Raw genomic sequence first — 21,577 nt, forward strand, 5'->3', positions numbered from 1 at the left:
GGGGGTTAGCACATGGGGGAAAGGAGGAGAGAGGGGGTTAGTATGTGGGGAAAGGAGGAGAGAGGGGGTTAGCACATGGGGAAAGGAGGAGAGAGGGGGTTAGCATGTGGTGAAAGGAGGAGAGAGGGGGTTAGCACATGGGGAAAGGAGGAGAGAGGGGGTTAGTATGTGGGGAAAGGAGGAGAGAGGGGGTTAGTACGTGGGGAAAGGAGGAGAGAGGGGGTTAGTATGTGGTGAAAGGAGGAGAGAGGGGGTTAGTACGTGGGGGAAAGGAGGAGAGAGGGGGTTAGTATGTGGGGAAAGGAGGAGAGAGGGGGTTAGTATGTGGGGAAAGGAGGAGAGAGGGGTTAGTATGTGGTGAAAGGAGGAGAGAGGGGGTTAGTATGTGGTGAAAGGAGGAGAGAGGGGGTTAGTATGTGGGGAAAAGGAGGAGAGAGGGGGGTTAGTATGTGGTGAAAGGAGGAGAGAGGGGGTTAATACATGGTGAAAGGAGGAGAGAGGGGGTTAGTATGTGGGGAAAGGAGGAGAGAGGGGGTTAGTATGTGGGGAAAGGAGGAGAGGGGGGTTAGCACATGGGGAAAGGAGGAGAGAGGGGGTTAGTATGTGGGGAAAGGAGGAGAGAGGGGGTTAGTATGTGGGGAAAGGAGGAGAGGGGGTTAGTATGTGGGGAAAGGAGGAGAGAGGGGGTTAGTATGTGGGGAAAGGAGGAGAGAGGGGGTTAGTATGTGGGGAAAGGAGGAGAGAGGGGGTTAGTATGTGGTGAAAGGAGGAGAGAGGGGGTTAGTATGTGGGGAAAGGAGGAGAGAGGGGGTTAGTATGTGGTGAAAGGAGGAGAGAGGGGGTTAGTATGTGGGGAAACGGGGAGAGGAGAGAACAGGGAGCTGGTGAGGTTTAAGCCCCTCCCCCTCCCCTTCCCTCCCATCCTTTACCCAAACCCTCCTGCTGTAGACAACAGCTACCCCTGCAGGTGAGGAGGTGTAGTGGGGGAACAGGCGATCTCAGGGGGGGTTTTTCACCTTCAACATCTCAGCAATTACAACAACAGTCTACTGGAATCATCCAATATTTGCTGTTGTTATTCAGTGGTGTCGAGGACAGTGTCTACTGGGAGGAGGAAGGTTAAAAGAGAAGTAGCATAGATTCTGTTAGACTGTTTTAACTTTGGTTCTGTTTATCCTTTCTTGTTTCTCTTGGCCTCAACTGTGTTGGTGTGTACCTGTGTGTCTAACTGTGTGTTTGTGTGTGTGTGTCTATGCAATGCCCTAACCCTCCCTCTCTCTCTCAGCGTTGGATCCTGGTATGGGTGTAATGGTGTATGCCGGCCTGCTGGGGGCGCTGTTGCTGTGTGTGGTGCTGGTGCTGTGTGTGGGGGTGTTGGCATACCGACGCAACTGTCGCCATCTCCACGGCGATATCACTGACTCCTCCTCCGCCCTCACCACAGCCTTCCAGCCCGGCAACTACAAACCACCCAGACAGGGTGAGTCCACAACGTCTACTACCCATCATCCTCTTCTACTACCCATCATCCTCTTCTACTACCCATCATCCTCTTCTACTACCCATCATCCTCTTCTACTACCATCATCCTCTTCTACTACCCATCATCCTCTTCTACTACCCATCATCCTCTTCTACTACCCATCATCCTCTTCTACTATCCATCATCCTCTTCTACTACCCATCATCCTCTTCTACTACCCATCATCCTCTTCTACTACCCATCATCCTCTTCTACTACCCATCATCCTCTTCTACTACCCATCATCCTCTTCTACTATACCCATCATCCTCTTCTACGACCCATCATCCTCTTCTACTACCCATCATCCTCTTCTACTATCCATCATCCTCTTCTACTACCCATCATCCTCTTCTACTACCCATCATCCTCTTCTACTACCCATCATCCTCTTCTACTACCCATCATCTTCTTCACATAATTTTACATTTTAGTCATTTAGCAGACGCTCTTATCCAGAGCGACTTACAGTTAGTGAATACATTTTTTTTTTAATACTGGCCCCCCGTGGGAATCGAACCCACAACCCTGGCATTGAAAACGCCATGCTCTATCAACTGAGCTACATCCCTGCCGGCCATTCCCTCCCCTACCCTGGGCCAATTGTGCGCCGCCCCATGGGTCTCCCGGTCGCGGCCGGCTACGACAGAGCCTGGATTCGAACCAGGATCTCTAGAGGCACAGTTAGCACTGCGATGCAGTGCCTTAGACCACTGCGCCACTCAGGAGTCATGTCTCATGTCTCATGTCGTCTAAATTAGACATCTAGTTCCACGTGGATAGTTATCTCTGCACCTCAGCTTCTTCACCTCAGCTTTCTGAACTAGACGGCGTATTCTCCTACTCTGATCTCAAAGTAATCCGTTTCTATCAACTACCTTTTCTCTTGTACTTTCTCTCTCTCTCACTCTGTTCTTTCCATTATTTTTTATCACATTTTTTTTTGGTGCTTTTCTTGATCTTCAAACTCGCTCTTGATCTCCAAACGTGTACAGCAGCTACTCTTCCCTCAGCACTAGCAGTTACATGTCCATGCTTCGTTCTACACCTCAGTTTGCTCCCTAACCTTTCTAAACTAGACCACTGATTCTCTTACGTTGATCTTCAAGTAATCAGTATATACTCGTCCTCTACCTGTCTCTCTCTCTCTCCTCAACATTTTGTTGTTTACCTGGTGGTCTATGATCTCTGGACCTGCCTATCCATACTTTTATCGACAATAATGTTCAAAGATGCACTGCTGCCAAAACTCAACTCCTCCTCCTCCTCCCGCAGACAACCCTCACCTCCTCCACCCCTCTGCGCCCCCGGACCTGACGGCCACAGCGGGTACCTTCAGGGGTCCCCTCTTCTCCCTGCAGCAGGGTGCCAACGATGGCCACCACAAGATCCCCATGACAACCTCTCCCCTGCTGGACCCCCTGCCCAGCCTCAAGATCAAGGTGGGTGTGTGTGCGTGTGTCAATCAAACGTATTTATGAAGCCGTTATTACATCAGCAGCTGTCACACAGTGCTTTAGACACCAAGCAGAAGCAGAGACACAGTGGCTAAGAAAAACATGTTGACATTGAATGGTATAATAGTCATATTTGGTGTACAGTGTATGTATGGTGTATGGATGGTGTATGGATGGTGTATATTTGGTGTATGGATGGTGTATGTATGGTCTATGTATGGTCTATGTATGGTGTATATTTGGTGTATGTATGGTGTATGGATGGTGTATGGATGGTGTATATTTGGTGTATGTATGGTGTATATTTGGTGTATGGATGGTGTATGGATGGTGTATATTTGGTGTATGTATGGTCTATGTATGGTGTATGGATGGTGTATGGATGGTGTATGTATGGTGTATATTTGGTCTATGTATGGTCTATGTATGGTCTATGTATGGTCTATGTATGGTCTATGTATGGTCTATGTATGGTGTATATTTGTAAACTCATACAAAGGAAAATAAGATAGTCGTTTTGATTCAATACATTGAATAATAATTAGCGTTAGCGTTAGCGTTAGCGTTAGCAAGCTGTCTTCATCAGGTTTTCAGACTTTTTTTTTAATGATATATTTGTAAACTCTAATTCAACTAATTCAATAAGGCAAATTAAACATGAATGAATTAATGCACCGTGAATGAAACATGAGTGAATGCACTGTGAATGAAACATGAATGAATGCACTGTGAATGAAATGTGAATGAATGCACTGTGAATGAAACATTTATGAATGAATGAATGAATGAATGAATGTACTGTGAAAATGCAATCAATTGAAATGGTAACACAGTACTTTACTTACAGCTTGTTTCAGCATTTATAATGGCCTATTATAAGGTTTATAATATATACTGAACAAAAATATAAACGCAACATGTAAAGTGTTGGTCCCATGTTTCATGAGCTGAAATAAAAGATCCCAGAAATTCTCCATACGCACAAATAGCTAATTTCTCTCAAATTTTGTGCACAAATGTATTTACATCCCTGTTAGTGAGCATTTCTCATTTGCCAAGATAATCCATCCACCTGACAGGTGTGGCATATCAAGAAGCTGATAAAACAGCATGATCATTACACAGGTGCACCTTGTGCTGGGGATAATGAAAGGCCACTATAAAATGTGCAGTTTTGTCACACAACACAATGCCTCAGATGTCTCAAGTTTTGAGGGAGCGTGCAATTGGCATGCTGACTGCAGGAATGTCCACCAGAGCTGTTGCCAGATAATGTAATGTTAATTTCTCTACCATAAGCCGCCTCCAACATCATTTTAGAGAATTGCCTCACAACTGCAGGCCACGTGTAACCACGCCAGCCCAGGTCTTCCACATCTGGCTTTTTCACCTGCGGGATCCTCTGAGACCAGCCACCTGGGCAGCTGATGAAATTGAGGAGTATTTCTGTCTTTAATGAAGCCCTATTGTGGGGAAAAACTCATTATAATTGGCTGGGCCTTGCTCCCAAGTGGGAGGGCCTATGCCCTTCCAGGCCCACCCGAGGCTGCGCCCCTGCCCAGTCATGTGAAATCCATAGATTAGGTCTGAATGAATTTATTTCAATTGACTGATTTCCTTATGTGAACTGTAACTCAGTAAAATCGTTGAAATTGTTGCATGTATATTTTTGTTCAGTATATGATGTTTTCCCAAAAATAAAGGTGTACAACTCGTCTAACCTGTCATCCCTGGAGTCACCAGCAGATGGCCACAGCGACCCTGAGATCCTCAGCCTGAAACACGTTGGCATGGGGGGCACATTGGGTAGTGCCATGGCACGGGACAGGTAAGATGCACACACACACACACACACACCATCACCAACACAGTTAACACACACAGTTTATATTAACTGCTATGTGTGTGTAGTAAAAGTTGAACTTGAATGTGACCTTGACAGAGACGGGTACCATACACTGTCCAGAGAGCCTGGCCACAGCACCTCCGTTACCCTGGGCAACCTGGGGGGACGCCTTACCATCCCTAACACAGGTAGGCTACACACTGTCATACACACACAGTCATACATACACATACGTCATACACACAGATAACACACTGTCATATATATACACGCGCGTAACATTTTTACAAAACATTTTTAGTCATTTAGCAGACGCTCTTATTCAGAGCAACTTACAGGAGCAATTAGAGTTAAGTGCCTTGCTCAAGGGCACATCGACAGATTTTTCACCTAGTCGGCTCGGGGATTAGAACCAGTGACCTTTCGGTTACTGGCACAACGCTCTTAACCACTAAGCTACCTGCCGCGTAAACACACCTAATTATTCACTCACAAACAGGTAACAAACAACATATTAATCACACACACAGAAGCTATTAACTAATAACTTTTCTCAAGCTCTCTCTCTCTCTCTCTCTCTCTCTCTCTCTCTCTCTCTCTCTCTCTCTCTCTCTCTCTCTCTCTCTCTCTCTCTCTCTCTCTCTCTCTCTCCAGGTGTGAGTCTGTTGGTTCCATCTGGTACTATTCCTCAGGGGAAGTTCTATGAGATGTACCTCATCATCAACAAGTGGGAGAAAACAACGTCAGTAAACTACACTCATCCAAGTCTGTAACCTACACACACACAAAAGTAGTATACTATATAGCAGAGTAGTGTGGTATATAGCAGAGTAGTGCACTATATAGCAGAGTAGTGTACTAGATAGCAGTGTTTCCCCTAGTATTTCTTTCGGTGGCAAAGTTAGGTTGCATGGTAGTGGCTGTGGTACGGTTTTAGAGGCCCTCCTCTTTGCCACAGCGACAACATTTTGCTGTTTAGAAGTGAATTTCCTGCAATTCTATACATTTTGCTATGAGCCAGAGAGAACATTTTACAGTTTTAAAGCGAAGTATCCTTAAATTCTACTCATTATGCCGTGTTCTTCTGCTATCTGAGTGACTCAAACATTATAACTAAATCAATGTGGGCCCCATGCCGTGACATTTTGGGAATGTTTTATTCTCCCTGACTGTCTAGTTTTTATTTAGGTGATTGTTAGTTCTCAAAGTTGATCTTATTGAAAAATATATTAAATAAAATATATTGCTCCCAATTCGTATTTTCTTAATCAGTAAAAAGACATTCAGTGGCGGTCATGATTTTGCGCCGCTGCTAAATGCATTTAGGGGAACGACTGATATAGGGAATAGGGTGCTATTTGGGATTTTAAAGTTGACCTTGATTTTCAGTTCATAAGTTCTCTGTGACATTATTTTACTCTAAAGTACTGTTGATCAGCTTTGAGTTTAAGTGAAATTATGTTTGCAGTCTTGCTACGATCAGGCGATCTCAAATATTCATATCCAATCTAGTTGCTGAAGGATGTTGAAAGCGTTAAGGGTAAAGTAAACGATAATTCAAAAAGGACACTTGTCTCTGTGTATCCTCTAGGCTACCATCAGAGGGCAGTGAGACAGTGTTATGACTATGTGTTATTAACATGTAATTACTATATATTACTCTAGGTTACCATCTAGCAGTGAGACAGTGTTATTACTATATATTACTCTAGGCTACCGTCAGAGGGCAGTGAGACAGTGTTATGACTATGTGTTATTAACATGTAATTACTATATATTACTCTAGGTTACCATCTAGCAGTGAGACAGTGTTATTACTATATATTACTCTAGGTTACCGTCTAGCAGTGAGACAGTGTTATTACTATGTGTTATTAACATGTAATTACCATATATTACTCTAGGTTACCATCTAGCAGTGAGACAGTGTTATTACTATATATTACTCTAGGTTACCGTCTAGCAGTGAGACAGTGTTATTACTATGTGTTATTAACATGTAATTACTATATATTACTCTAGGTTACCATCTAGCAGCGAGACAGTGTTATTACTATGTGTTATTAACATGTTATTACTATATATTACTCTAGGTTACCATCTAGCAGCGAGACAGTGTTATTACTATGTGTTATTAACATGTTATTACTATATATTACTCTAGGTTACCGTCTAGCAGTGAGACAGTGTTATTACTATGTGTTATTAACATGTAATTACTATATATTACTCTAGGTTACCATCTAGCAGCGAGACAGTGTTATTACTATGTGTTATTAACATGTTATTACTATATATTACTCTAGGTTACCGTCTAGCAGTGAGACAGTGTTATTACTATATATTACTCTAGGTTACCGTCTAGCAGTGAGACAGTGTTATTACTATGTGTTATTAACATGTTATTACTATATATTACTCTAGGTTACCGTCTAGCAGTGAGACAGTGTTATTACTATATATTACTCTAGGTTACCGTCTAGCAGTGAGACAGTGTTATTACTATGTGTTATTAACATGTTATTACCATATATTACTCTAGGTTACCATCTAGCAGTGAGACAGTGTTATTACTATGTGTTATTAACATGTTATTACTATATATTACTCTAGGTTACCGTCTAGCAGTGAGACAGTGTTATTACTACGTGTTATTAACATGTTATTACTATATATTACTCTAGGTTACCATCTAGCAGTGAGACAGTGTTATTACTATGTGTTATTAACATGTTATTACCATATATTACTCTAGGTTACCATCTAGCAGTGAGACAGTGTTATTACTATATATTACTCTAGGTTACCATCTAGCAGTGAGACAGTGTTATTACTATGTGTTATTAACATGTTATTACCATATATTACTCTAGGTTACCGTCTAGCAGTGAGACAGTGTTATTACTATGTGTTATTAACATGTTATTACTATATATTACTCTAGGTTACCATCTAGCAGCGAGACAGTGTTATTACTATATATTACTCTAGGTTACCATCTAGCAGTGAGACAGTGTTATTACTATATATTACTCTAGGTTACCATCTAGCAGTGAGACAGTGTTATTACTATGTGTTATTAACATGTTATTACTATATATTACTCTAGGTTACCATCTAGCAGTGAGACAGTGTTATTACTATGTGTTATTAACATGTAATTACCATATATTACTCTAGGTTACCATCTAGCAGTGAGACAGTGTTATTACTATATATTACTCTAGGTTACCATCTAGCAGCGAGACAGTGTTATTACTATGTGTTATTAACATGTTATTACTATATATTACTCTAGGTTACCATCTAGCAGTGAGACAGTGTTATTACTATGTGTTATTAACATGTATTACTATATATTACTCTAGGTTACCATCTAGCAGCGAGACAGTGTTATTACTATATATTACTCTAGGTTACCATCTAGCAGTGAGACAGTGTTATTACTATATATTACTCTAGGTTACCATCTAGCAGCGAGACAGTGTTATTACTATGTGTTATTAACATGTTATTACTATATATTACTCTAGGTTACCATCTAGCAGTGAGACAGTGTTATTACTATGTGTTATTAACATGTTATTACTATATATTACTCTAGGTTACCATCTAGCAGCGAGACAGTGTTATTACTATATATTACTCTAGGTTACCATCTAGCAGTGAGACAGTGTTATTACTATATATTACTCTAGGTTACCATCTAGCAGTGAGACAGTGTTATTACTATGTGTTATTAACATGTTATTACTATATATTACTCTAGGTTACCGTCTAGCAGTGAGACAGTGTTATTACTATGTGTTATTAACATGTTATTACTATATATTACTCTAGGTTACCATCTAGCAGTGAGACAGTGTTATTACTATGTGTTATTAACATGTTATTACCATATATTACTCTAGGTTACCATCTAGCAGTGAGACAGTGTTATTACTATATATTACTCTAGGTTACCATCTAGCAGTGAGACAGTGTTATTACTATGTGTTATTAACATGTTATTACCATATATTACTCTAGGTTACCGTCTAGCAGTGAGACAGTGTTATTACTATGTGTTATTAACATGTTATTACTATATATTACTCTAGGTTACCATCTAGCAGCGAGACAGTGTTATTACATATATATTACTCTAGGTTACCATCTAGCAGTGAGACAGTGTTATTACTATATATTACTCTAGGTTACCATCTAGCAGTGAGACAGTGTTATTACTATGTGTTATTAACATGTTATTACTATATATTACTCTAGGTTACCATCTAGCAGTGAGACAGTGTTATTACTATGTGTTATTAACATGTAATTACCATATATTACTCTAGGTTACCATCTAGCAGTGAGACAGTGTTATTACTATATATTACTCTAGGTTACCATCTAGCAGCGAGACAGTGTTATTACTATGTGTTATTAACATGTTATTACTATATATTACTCTAGGTTACCGTCTAGCAGTGAGACAGTGTTATTACTATATATTACTCTAGGTTACCATCTAGCAGTGAGACAGTGTTATTACTATGTGTTATTAACATGTTATTACTATATATTACTCTAGGTTACCATCTAGCAGTGAGACAGTGTTATTACTATGTGTTATTAACATGTAATTACCATATATTACTCTAGGTTACCATCTAGCAGTGAGACAGTGTAATTACTATATATTACTCTAGGTTACCATCTAGCAGTGAGACAGTGTTATTACTATGTGTTATTAACATGTTATTACTATATATTACTCTAGGTTACCGTCTAGCAGTGAGACAGTGTTATTACTATATATTACTCTAGGTTACCATCTAGCAGTGAGACAGTGTTATTACTATATATTACTCTAGGTTACCATCTAGCAGTGAGACAGTGTTATTACTATATATTACTCTAGGTTACCGTCTAGCAGTGAGACAGTGTTATTACTATATATTACTCTAGGTTACCATCTAGCAGTGAGACAGTGTTATTACTATATATTACTCTAGGTTACCATCTAGCAGTGAGACAGTGTTATTACTATATATTACTCTAGGTTACCATCTAGCAGTGAGACAGTGTTATTACTATATATTACTCTAGGTTACCATCTAGCAGTGAGACAGTGTTATTACTATATATTACTCTAGGTTACCATCTAGCAGCGAGACAGTGTTATTACTATATATTACTCTAGGTTACCATCTAGCAGTGAGACAGTGTTATTACTATGTGTTATTAACATGTTATTACTATATATTACTCTAGGTTACCATCTAGCAGTGAGACAGTGTTATTACTATGTGTTATTAACATGTAATTACTATATATTACTCTAGGTTACCATCTAGCAGTGAGACAGTGTTATTACTATGTGTTATTAACATGTTATTACTATATATTACTCTAGGTTACCATCTAGCAGTGAGACAGTGTTATTACTATGTGTTATTAACATGTAATTACTATATATTACTCTAGGTTACCATCTAGCAGCGAGACAATGTTATTACTATATATTACTCTAGGTTACCATCTAGCAGTGAGACAGTGTTATTACTATGTGTTATTAACATGTTATTACTATATATTACTCTAGGTTACCATCTAGCAGTGAGACAGTGTTATTACTATGTGTTATTAACATGTAATTACTATATATTACTCTAGGTTACCATCTAGCAGTGAGACAGTGTTATTACTATATATTACTCTAGGTTACCATCTAGCAGTGAGACAGTGTTATTACTATGTGTTATTAACATGTTATTACTATATTTTACTCTAGGTTACCATCTAGCAGTGAGACAGTGTTATTACTATGTGTTATTAACATGTAATTACTATATATTACTCTAGGTTACCATCTAGCAGCGAGACAGTGTTATTACTATATATTACTCTAGGTTACCATCTAGCAGTGAGACAGTGTTATTACTATATATTACTCTAGGTTACCATCTAGCAGTGAGACAGTGTTATTACTATGTGTTATTAACATGTAATTACTATATATTACTCTAGGTTACCATCTAGCAGCGAGACAGTGTTATTACTATATATTACTCTAGGTTACCATCTAGCAGTGAGACAGTGTTATTACTATATATTACTCTAGGTTACCATCTAGCAGTGAGACAGTGTTATTACTATATATTACTCTAGGTTACCATCTAGCAGTGAGACAGTGTTATTACTATATATTACTCTAGGTTACCATCTAGCAGTGAGACAGTGTTATTACTATATATTACTCTAGGTTACCATCTAGCAGTGAGACAGTGTTATTACTATATATTACTCTAAGTTACCGTCTAGCAGTGAGACAGTGTTATTACTATATATTACTCTAGGTTACCATCTAGCAGTGAGACAGTGTTATTACTATATATTACTCTAAGTTACCGTCTAGCAGTGAGACAGTGTTATTACTATATATTACTCTAGGTTACCATCTAAAAGTGAGACAGTGTTATTACTATATATTACTCTAGGTTACCATCTAGCAGTGAGACAGTGTTATTACTATATATTACTCTAGGTTACCATCTAGCAGTGAGACAGTGTTATTACTATATATTACTCTAGGTTACCGTCTAGCAGTGAGACAGTGTTATTACTATATATTACTCTAGGTTACCATCTAGCAGTGAGACAGTGTTATTACTATGTGTTATTAACATGTTATTACTATATATTACTCTAGGTTACCATCTAGCAGTGAGACAGTGTTATTACTATGTGTTATTAACATGTTATTACTATATATTACTCTAGGTTACCATCTAGCAGTGAGACAGTGTTATTACTATATATTACTCTAGGTTACCATCTAGCAGTGAGACAGTGTTATTACTATGTGTTATTAACATGTTATTACCATATATTACTCTAGGTTACCATCTAGCAGTGAGACAGTGTTATTACTATATATTACTCTAGGTTACCATCTAGCAGTGAGACAGTGTTATTACTATGTGTTATTAACATGTAATTACTATATATTACTCTAGGTTACCATCTAGCAGTGAGACAGTGTTATTACTATATATTACTCTAGGTTACCATCTAGCAGTGAGACAGTGTTATTACTATATATTACTCTAGGTTACCATCTAGCAGTGAGACAGTGTTATTACTATATATTACTCTAGGTTACCATCTAGCAGTGAGACAGTGTTATTACTATATATTACTCTAGGTTACCATCTAGCAGTGAGACAGTGTTATTACTATATATTACTCTAGGTTACCATCTAGCAGTGAGACAGTGTTATTACTATGTGTTATTAACATGTAATTACTATATATTACTCTAGGTTACCATCTAGCAGTGAGACAGTGTTATTACTTATATATTACTCTAGGTTACCATCTAGCAGTGAGACAGTGTTATTACTATATATTACTCTAGGTTACCATCTAGCAGTGAGACAGTGTTATTACTATATATTACTCTAGGTTACCATCTAGCAGTGAGACAGTGTTATTACTATATATTACTCTAGGTTACCATCTAGCAGTGAGACAGTGTTATTACTATATATTACTCTAGGTTACCATCTAGCAGTGAGACAGTGTTATTACTATGTGTTATTAACATGTAATTACTATATATTACTCTAGGTTACCATCTAGCAGTGAGACAGTGTTATTACTATATATTACTCTAGGTTACCGTCTAGCAGTGAGACAGTGTTATTACTATGTGTTATTAACATGTAATTACTATATATTACTCTAGGTTACCATCTAGCAGTGAGACAGTGTTATTACTATATATTACTCTAGGTTACCATCTAGCAGTGAGACAGTGTTATTACTATGTGTTATTAACATGTTATTACCATATATTACTCTAGGTTACCGTCTAGCAGTGAGACAGTGTTATTACTATGTGTTATTAACATGTAATTACTATATATTACTCTAGGTTACCATCTAGCAGTGAGACAGTGTTATTACTATGTGTTATTAACATGTTATTACCATATATTACTCTAGGTTACCATCTAGCAGTGAGACAGTGTTATTACTATATATTACTCTAGGTTACCATCTAGCAGTGAGACAGTGTTATTACTATGTGTTATTAACATGTAATTACCATATATTACTCTAGGTTACCGTCTAGCAGTGAGACAGTGTTATTACTATATATTACTCTAGGTTACCATCTAGCAGTGAGACAGTGTTATTACTATATATTACTCTAGGTTACCATCTAGCAGTGAGACAGTGTTATTACTATATATTACTCTAGGTTACCATCTAGCAGTGAGACAGTGTTATTACTATGTGTTATTAACATGTTATTACTTATATATTACTCTAGGTTACCATCTAGCAGTGAGACAGTGTTATTACTATATATTACTCTAGGTTACCATCTAGCAGTGAGACAGTGTTATTACTATATATTACTCTAGGTTACCGTCTAGCAGTGAGACAGTGTTATTACTATATATTACTCTAGGTTACCATCTAGCAGTGAGACAGTGTTATTACTATATATTACTCTAGGTTACCATCTAGCAGTGAGACAGTGTTATTACTATATATTACTCTAGGTTACCATCTAGCAGTGAGACAGTGTTATTACTATGTGTTATTAACATGTTATTACTATATATTACTCTAGGTTACCATCTAGCAGTGAGACAGTGTTATTACTATATATTACTCTAGGTTACCATCTAGCAGTGAGACAGTGTTATTACTATATATTACTCTAGGTTACCGTCTAGCAGTGAGACAGTGTTATTACTATATATTACTCTAGGTTACCATCTAGCAGTGAGACAGTGTTATTACTATATATTACTCTAGGTTACCGTCTAGCAGTGAGACAGTGTTATTACTATGTGTTATTAACATGTAATTACTATATATTACTCTAGGTTACCGTCTAGCAGTGAGACAGTGTTATTACTATATATTACTCTAGGTTACCATCTAGCAGTGAGACAGTGTTATTACTATGTGTTATTAACATGTTATTACTATATATTACTCTAGGTTACCATCTAGCAGCGAGACAGTGTTATTACTATATATTACTCTAGGTTACCATCTAGCAGTGAGACAGTGTTATTACTATATATTACTCTAGGTTACCATCTAGCAGTGAGACAGTGTTATTACTATATATTACTCTAGGTTACCATCTAGCAGCGAGACAGTGTTATTACTATATATTACTCTAGGTTACCGTCTAGCAGTGAGACAGTGTTATTACTATATATTACTCTAGGTTACCATCTAGCAGTGAGACAGTGTTATTACTATATATTACTCTAGGTTACCATCTAGCAGCGAGACAGTGTTATTACTATATATTACTCTAGGTTACCATCTAGCAGTGAGACAGTGTTATTACTATATATTACTCTAGGTTACCGTCTAGCAGTGAGACAGTGTTATTACTATATATTACTCTAGGTTACCGTCTAGCAGTGAGACAGTGTTATTACTATGTGTTATTAACATGTTATTACTATATATTACTCTAGGTTACCATCTAGCAGTGAGACAGTGTTATTACTATATATTACTCTAGGTTACCATCTAGCAGCGAGACAGTGTTATTACTATATATTACTCTAGGTTACCGTCTAGCAGTGAGACAGTGTTATTACTATATATTACTCTAGGTTACCATCTAGCAGTGAGACAGTGTTATTACTATGTGTTATTAACATGTTATTACCATATATTACTCTAGGTTACCATCTAGCAGCGAGACAGTGTTATTACTATGTGTTATTAACATGTAATTACTATATATTACTCTAGGTTACCGTCGGAGGGCAGTCAGACAGTGCTGAGCCCGGTGGTGAGCTGTGGACCATCAGGCATGCTGCTGAGTCGCCCTGTGGTCCTCACACTGCCACACTGTGCCCAGCTAGATACCCCAACACCAGACTGGACCCTCACCCTCAAGACACAGACAAACCAAGGGGCGTGGGAGGTGAGACAACACGCCTACTGATACATATACACCGTTGGGTGAGACATGGGAAGGGAGACAGAAGGAGGGGGGGCAGGGGAGGTGGAGATGAGGGAGGAAGACAGGACAAAGAGAGGGGTAGGAGAAGTAGCGTGGGAGGTGAGGAGGGGGAGGGAGTAGGGGAAGGAGGGAGAGAGAGAGAGAGAGGGGGGAGTTAAGGAGAGGGATGTAAGTAGAGAACATGTGCATACTGTAGAATAGAGGTGAAATAAGATCGAAGGTCATAATCAGAAATACGGTGTTATGGAAAAACAGAGAGATTTAAGATGAGAAGTTGGGATATGATCTAGACAGGTCACCTATGCTGTCCTATACACGTTTACTCAATTTAATTGAATTCTTTACCCTGCCTATAATAGAAGCTGCCAGTATAGATTATGTCCATTTAGATCCTGTGTTTATGTCCAGTCTCCAGTCAGTATTTTAACCCCCTCCACCCTACACTACCTCTATTCTGCCACTAGGAGGTGCTGACGGTGGGAGAGGAGAGTCTCTCGTCCCCCTGCTACCTCCAGCTAGAGGAGTCTAACTGCCACGTGGTGATGGAGCAGTTGGGGACCTACGGTCTGGTGGGCCAGTCCTGCCCTCCCCAGCCAGCCTGTAAGAGGCTACAGCTGGCCCTGTTCGCCCCCAGAGCCCCCTGTCTCTCCCTGGAATACATCCTGAGGATTTACTGCACACAGGACACACCACAAGCCCTGAAGGTAGGGCTGTCTGTCTGGTTCTATGTCTGTCTGGTTCTCTGGCTGTCTGTCTGTCCAAGGCATATCTGTCTGTCTGTCCTCACCCCCCTTTTCTCTCCGTGTCTCTCTCTCTCTCTCTCTACCTCTCTCTCTGCCTCTCCCTCTCTGTCTCTCTCTTCATCTCTCTCTCCGTCTCGCTCTCCATCTCTCTCTACCTCTCTCTGTCTCTCTCTCTGTCTCTCTCTCTGTCTCTCTCTCCGTCTCTCTCTCCGTCTCTCTCTACCTCTCTCTCTGTCTCTCTGTCTGTCTCTCTGTCTCTCTCTCTGTCTCTCTCTCTGTCTCTCTCTCCATCTCTCTCTACCTCTCTCTCTACCTCTCCCTCTCCGTCTCTCTCTCCATCTCTCTCTCCATCTCTCTCTCCGTCTCTCTCTCCGTCTCGCTCTACCTCTCTCTACCTCTCTCTCTGCCTCTCCGTCTCTCTCTCCGTCTCTCTTCATCTCTCTCTACCTCTCTCCCTACCTCTCTCTCTGCCTCTCCCTCTCTGTCTCTCTCTCTGTCTCTCTCTCTACCTCTCTCTCTGCCTCTCCCTCTCTGTCTCTCTCTCTGTCTCTCTCTCTGTCTCTCTCTCTGTCTCTCTCTCCGTCTCGCTCTGTCTCTCTCTCTCCGTCTCTCTCCGTCTCTCTCTCCGTCTCTCTCTCCGTCTCTCTCTGTCTCTCTCTCTGTCTCTCTCTCTGTCTCTGTCTCTCTCTCCGTCTCTCTCTGTCTCTCTCTCTGTCTCTCTCTCTGTCTCTCTCTCTCTCTCTCTCTCTCTCTCTCTCTCTCTCTCTCTCTCTCTCTCTCTCTCTCTCTCTCTCTCTCTCTCTCTCTCTCTCTCTCTCTCTCTCTCTCTCCGTCTCTCTCTGTCTCTCTCTCCGTCTCTCTCTCCGTCTCTCTCTATCTCTCTCTGTAGGAGGTGTTGGAGTTGGAGAGGAGTCTAGGAGGGGTGTTGCTGGAGGACCCTAAACCCCTGTTGTTTAAAGACAGCTACCACAACCTGCGTCTGTCCATCCATGACATCCCTCACTCACAGTGGAGAAGCAAACTACTGGCCAAGTACCAGGTCAGACACACACACACACACATACCACACACACATACATACACACATACACACACACACACACACACACACACACTCTCACTCACACACACACATACACACACACACGCTCTCTCACTCACACACACACACACATACACACACACACGCTCTCTCACACACACATACACACACACGCTCTCTCACACACACGCTCTCTCACTCACACACACACACACACGCTCTCTCACTCACAAACACACACACATACACACACACGCTGTCTCACACACACACACACATACACACACACGCTCTCTCACTCTCTCACACACACTCTCTCACACACACACACACACACACACACACACACACACACACACACACACACACACACGCTGTCTCACTCACACACACACACACACACACACACACACACATTAATCTAATACAATGTCTTTCTCAAGAGATTTCGTTCTACCACATCTGAAGTGGTAGTCAGAGACCCCTGCACTATACACTATATATACAAAAGTATATGGACACCCCTTCAAATTAGTGGATTCGGCTATTCCAGCTGACAAGTGTATAAAGTCGAGCACACAGCCATGCAATCTCCATAGACAAACGTTGGCAGTAGAATGGCCTTACTGAAGAGCTCAGTGACTTTCAACGTGGCACCGTCATAGGATGCCACCTTTCCAACAAGTCAGTTGGTCAAATTTCTGCCCTGTTAGAGCTGCCCCGGAAACATCTAGGAGCAACAACAGCACACAAGTTCAAAGAACAGGACTGCCGAGTGCTGAAGCGCGTAGCGCATAAAAATCGTCTGTCCTCGGTTGCAACACTCACTACCAAGTTCTAAACTGCCTCTGGAAGCAACGTCAGCACAATAACTGTTCGTCGGGAGCTTCATGAAACGGGTTTCTATGGCCGAGCTGCCGCACACAAGCCTAAGATCACTATGTGCAATGCCAAGCGTCGGCTGGAGAGGTGTAAATCTCACCGCCATTGGATTCTGCAGCAGTGGAAACACGTTCTCTGGAGTGATGAATCACGCTAAATCATCTGGCAGTCCGACGGACGAATCTGGGTTTGGCGGATGCCTGGAGAACGTCAGGGGCTGTTTTTCATGGTTCGGGCTAGGTCCATACAGAAATGGTTTGTCAAGATCAGTGTGAAAGAACTTGACTGGCCTGCACAGAGCCCTGACCTCAACCCCATCGAACAACTTTGGGATGAATTGGAACGCCGACTGCGAGCCAGGCCTAATCGCCCAACATCAGTGCCAGACCTCACTAATACTCTTGTGGCTGAATGGAAGCAAGTCCCCGCAGCAATGTTCCAACATCTAGTGGAAGGCCTTCCCAAAAGAGTGGAGGTTGTTATAGCAGCAAAGGGGGGACCAACTCCATATTAATGCCCATGATTTTGGAATGAGATGTTGGACGAGCAGGTGTCCACATACTTTTGGTCATGTAGTGTACCTTTAGCCTAGAGAGAATATGTCTATTTAGTAAATCAATCGATAGATCAATTAATCAATACATTTCTTCCTTCAGGAGATTCCGTTCTACCATATCTGGAGTGGTAGTCAGAGACCCCTCCACTGTACCTTCAGCCTAGAGAGAGGCAGCCTGGCCGTGTCTCAGCTCACCTGTAAGATCTGTGTCAGGCAGGTGGAAGGAGAGGGACAGATCTTCCAGCTGCACACAGACATACAGGAGGTAACAGGGGGGAAGGGTTTCACTGTAACACACAGACAAACAGGAGGTAACAGGGGGGAAGGGTTTCACTGTAACACACAGACAAACAGGAGGTACATGTTTCAATCAGACTGCACAATTCACACTTGCCATTCTAAAGTGGGAGAACACCAACCTTAGCCCAGCGCTGAGCTGGCCCTGGTGACTTTTTTTGGAGATAGCCAATCACTGAGTTCCGCTGTCACTTAATTTGAAAATTCTACTCCAGGAAAGTGACGGTCGGTTTCAGTTAGCCTAGGGTTAACAGAAGCTTGTTCGAAGAGAAGCTAAACTAGCCTTGGGCTAGTTTTAACCCAGGGTTAAGGATAGCCCTGGGCTAAGTACATGTCAAAGCTCTGAGTCGGCTTTGTCTCGGATCCTAACTGCTATCTTTCTCCATCCTCCCATCCTCTCTCTACCTCCAGACCCTCCCGCCCTGCTCCCCCCTCCCCTCAGGGGGTACCTGCCTGCAATCCTCCCAGGTGGGGCCCTATGCCTTCCGTCTGCCCACCTCCATACGACAGAAGATCTGTGCCAGTCTGGATGCCCCCAGTGCCCGCGGCTGTGACTGGAGACTGCTGGCACACAGCCTGGGCTTCGACAGGTGAGAGTGAGAGACAGAGAGAGAGGGGGGGGGGGAGAGAGGGAGAGAGAGAGGTAGGGGGGGAGAGTGTGAGTGTGTATGATTGTTAAGTATGTGCTGTGTATGATTGTTAAGTAGAGGATAATGATGCCCTCCCTCCTGTTTGTTATTCTGCTGTCGTTAACTTCTCTCTCTCCCCCCCCCTCCCTCTCCCTCCCTCTCTCTCTCTCTCCCTCTCTCTCTCTCTCTCCCTCCCTCTCTCTCTCTCCCTCCCTCTCTCTCTCCTCTCCCCCTCTATCTCTCTCCCTCCATCCCTCTCCCTCCCTCTCTCTCTCTCCCTCCCCCTCTATCTCTCTCCCTCTATCCCTCTCCCTCCTCCTCTCTCTCTCTCTCTCTCCTCTTCCCCCCTCTATCTCTCTCCCTCCATCCCTCTACCTCCCTCTCTCTCTCCTCCCCCTCTATCTCTCTCCCTCTATCCCTCTCCCTCCCCCTCTCTCCCTCTCTCTCTCTCTCTCCTCTTCCTCCCCCCTCTATCTCTCTCCCTCCATCCCTATCCCTCCCTCTCTCTCTCCTCTTCCTCCCCCTCTATCTCTCTCCCTCCATCCCTCTCCCTCCCTCTTTCTCTCTCCTCTTCCTCCCCCCTCTATCTCTCTCCCTCCATCCCTCTCCCTCCCTCTCTCTCTCTCTCACTCTCTCTCTCTCTCTCTCTCTCTCTCTCTCTCTCTCTCTCTCTCTCTCTCTCTCTCTCTCTCTCTCTCTCTCTCTCTCTCTCTCTCTCCCTCCATCCCTCTCCCTACCTCTCTCTCTCCTCTTCCTCCCCCCTCTATCTCTCTCCCTCCATCCCTCTCCCTACCTCTCTCTCCCCCTTTTGTCTCTGTCTCTCTCTTTCCTTCCACCCCTCCCTCCCTCCTCCCTCCCTCCCTCCCTCCCTCCCTCCCTCCCTCCCTCCCTCCCTCCTTCAGGTATCTGAACTACTTTGCAACAAAGCCCAGCCCCACAGGTGTTCTGTTGGACCTATGGGAGGCCTGTCACCAAGGCGATGCGGACCTGGTGTCCCTGGCGACCGCTCTCGAGGAGATGGGCAAAAGTGAGGTCCTTGTTGTCATGGCGACAGACGGCGATTGCTGATTGGTCAAAGAAAAAGGAGACAGAGAAAAAAAAGCGGGGGGAAATCTTGACATCGTAAAGAAATAAATACAAATACACCAATACTTGCCTATGGATATGCACATGGAAACATACCCAGTCCTTCTGCACAGACGTAGCACTACAGACTCCTATGGAAACATACCCAGTCCACACCTTCTGCACAGACGTAGCACTGCAGACTATTAGGTTTCTCTCGTCTGTAACCTCTGTCCCATGGCCCATCAGTGCCCCCCTTCATCAGCCTCTCTATGCCCAGCACACCCACCCCATCCTGGGCTAGCTCTGCTACCCGCTGCCCAGGCTCACCTTGAGGCCTAACTGTTGCAGCTTTCCTGAAGGTGAAAGCTGTTGGTGTAAGGTTCTGAAATAGGTGTTAAATCCTCTCTATGTCATCCGTGTGGTGTGTTGTTTTAACAGAGCAGAAACAAGCTGTTTACTTGTACATAAACACCCATTTGCTTGAAGACTTTCAAAAAATAAAATGTCAAGCACTCATACAATCAAAGTGCACATACACAAACACACGCGAACACACGGTGAGCGGCAGGAAGTGCAGATCTGTCTGTCTCAAACCCCTCAGTCTTCGGACACACAAGACGGAGTCACAGACACAGTCACAGACAGAGTCACAGACACAGAGAGCCGCTGGACGTGGACACAGACACACAGACACACTCCACTTTCCTATCCCTTTGGATGCAGTCTTCTGGTGTTTTTTACTGACAAGACAACAATCAGTCCTATCAGGACTGATTCTCTCTAATCTCACATTGATTTCTGTTTTTATATTTTCATTTCATTTTGGGTATCGAATGGGGGTAAAGATAGTTTGTATTTATGTTTCTACAGTAGCAGAGGGTTTGTTTTAAACTATGTGGGTCTTGGGATGGATGGCGTGGGTGACTGACTATCTGGTAAAGCTTTATTATAAGACTTTATAAAGGCTTGTACATGCTTATAGGTGGGGTGGGGTGACGGTCTAGACCGATTTGATTCTTGATACCAACAAACGCCTCAAAGCCTTGGCATGTCATGCTGTGTCTCAAATGGCACCCTATTTACTTTATAGTGCACTAGTTTTGACTAGGACCCCCATAGGGCTCTGGTCCAAAGTAGTGCACTACGTAGGGAACAGGGTGCCATTTGAGACGCACCCATTCACATTCAGAGGTTGTCTTTCATCTCCCCCCTCCCTTCATCCTTCTGTATTTCCTCTCTCTCTCTCTCTCTCTCTCTCTCTCTCTCTCTCTCTCTCTCTCTCTCTCTCTCTCTCTCTCTCTCTCTCTCTCTCTCTCTCTCTCTCTCTCTCTCTCTCTCTCTCTTTCTCTTAACCCGTTGAGTATATAAACAGCTGGAGAGGTTTCTGGTCAACCCTGTTACTGTTAAAGTTTCCAGTAGGGAACGTTATTATCCATATTTTGTGGATCGTTTTTTTTTTTTTTTTTACCTTTTCTCTCGTTTGTTTATGTCATTACCGTTATGTGATGTCATCGCTGTTGTATGAGGTCATCGCTGTT

General features: G+C 42.2%; 1 protein-coding gene across 1 annotated transcript in view; it reads left to right on the top strand.

The window, feature by feature from the left end:
* Positions 1-21,304, top strand: part of LOC121578672 (netrin receptor UNC5B-b) — a 128,513-nt gene extending 107,209 nt beyond the window's left edge. The window contains 11 exon segments of the mRNA XM_045216296.1: positions 1,286-1,480; positions 2,798-2,964; positions 4,683-4,807; positions 4,922-5,013; positions 5,480-5,567; positions 14,609-14,783; positions 15,287-15,526; positions 16,455-16,604; positions 18,146-18,310; positions 18,754-18,932; positions 19,874-21,304. Of these exon segments, the coding sequence (XP_045072231.1) occupies positions 1,286-1,480; positions 2,798-2,964; positions 4,683-4,807; positions 4,922-5,013; positions 5,480-5,567; positions 14,609-14,783; positions 15,287-15,526; positions 16,455-16,604; positions 18,146-18,310; positions 18,754-18,932; positions 19,874-20,039 (1,742 nt within the window). The 3' untranslated portion in view covers positions 20,040-21,304.
* Positions 21,305-21,577: the final 273 nt, after the last annotated feature.

The sequence above is a fragment of the Coregonus clupeaformis genome, unplaced genomic scaffold (genome assembly GCF_020615455.1).
Source record: "Coregonus clupeaformis isolate EN_2021a unplaced genomic scaffold, ASM2061545v1 scaf0669, whole genome shotgun sequence".
In the NCBI taxonomy this organism is placed as follows: Eukaryota; Metazoa; Chordata; class Actinopteri; order Salmoniformes; family Salmonidae; genus Coregonus; species Coregonus clupeaformis.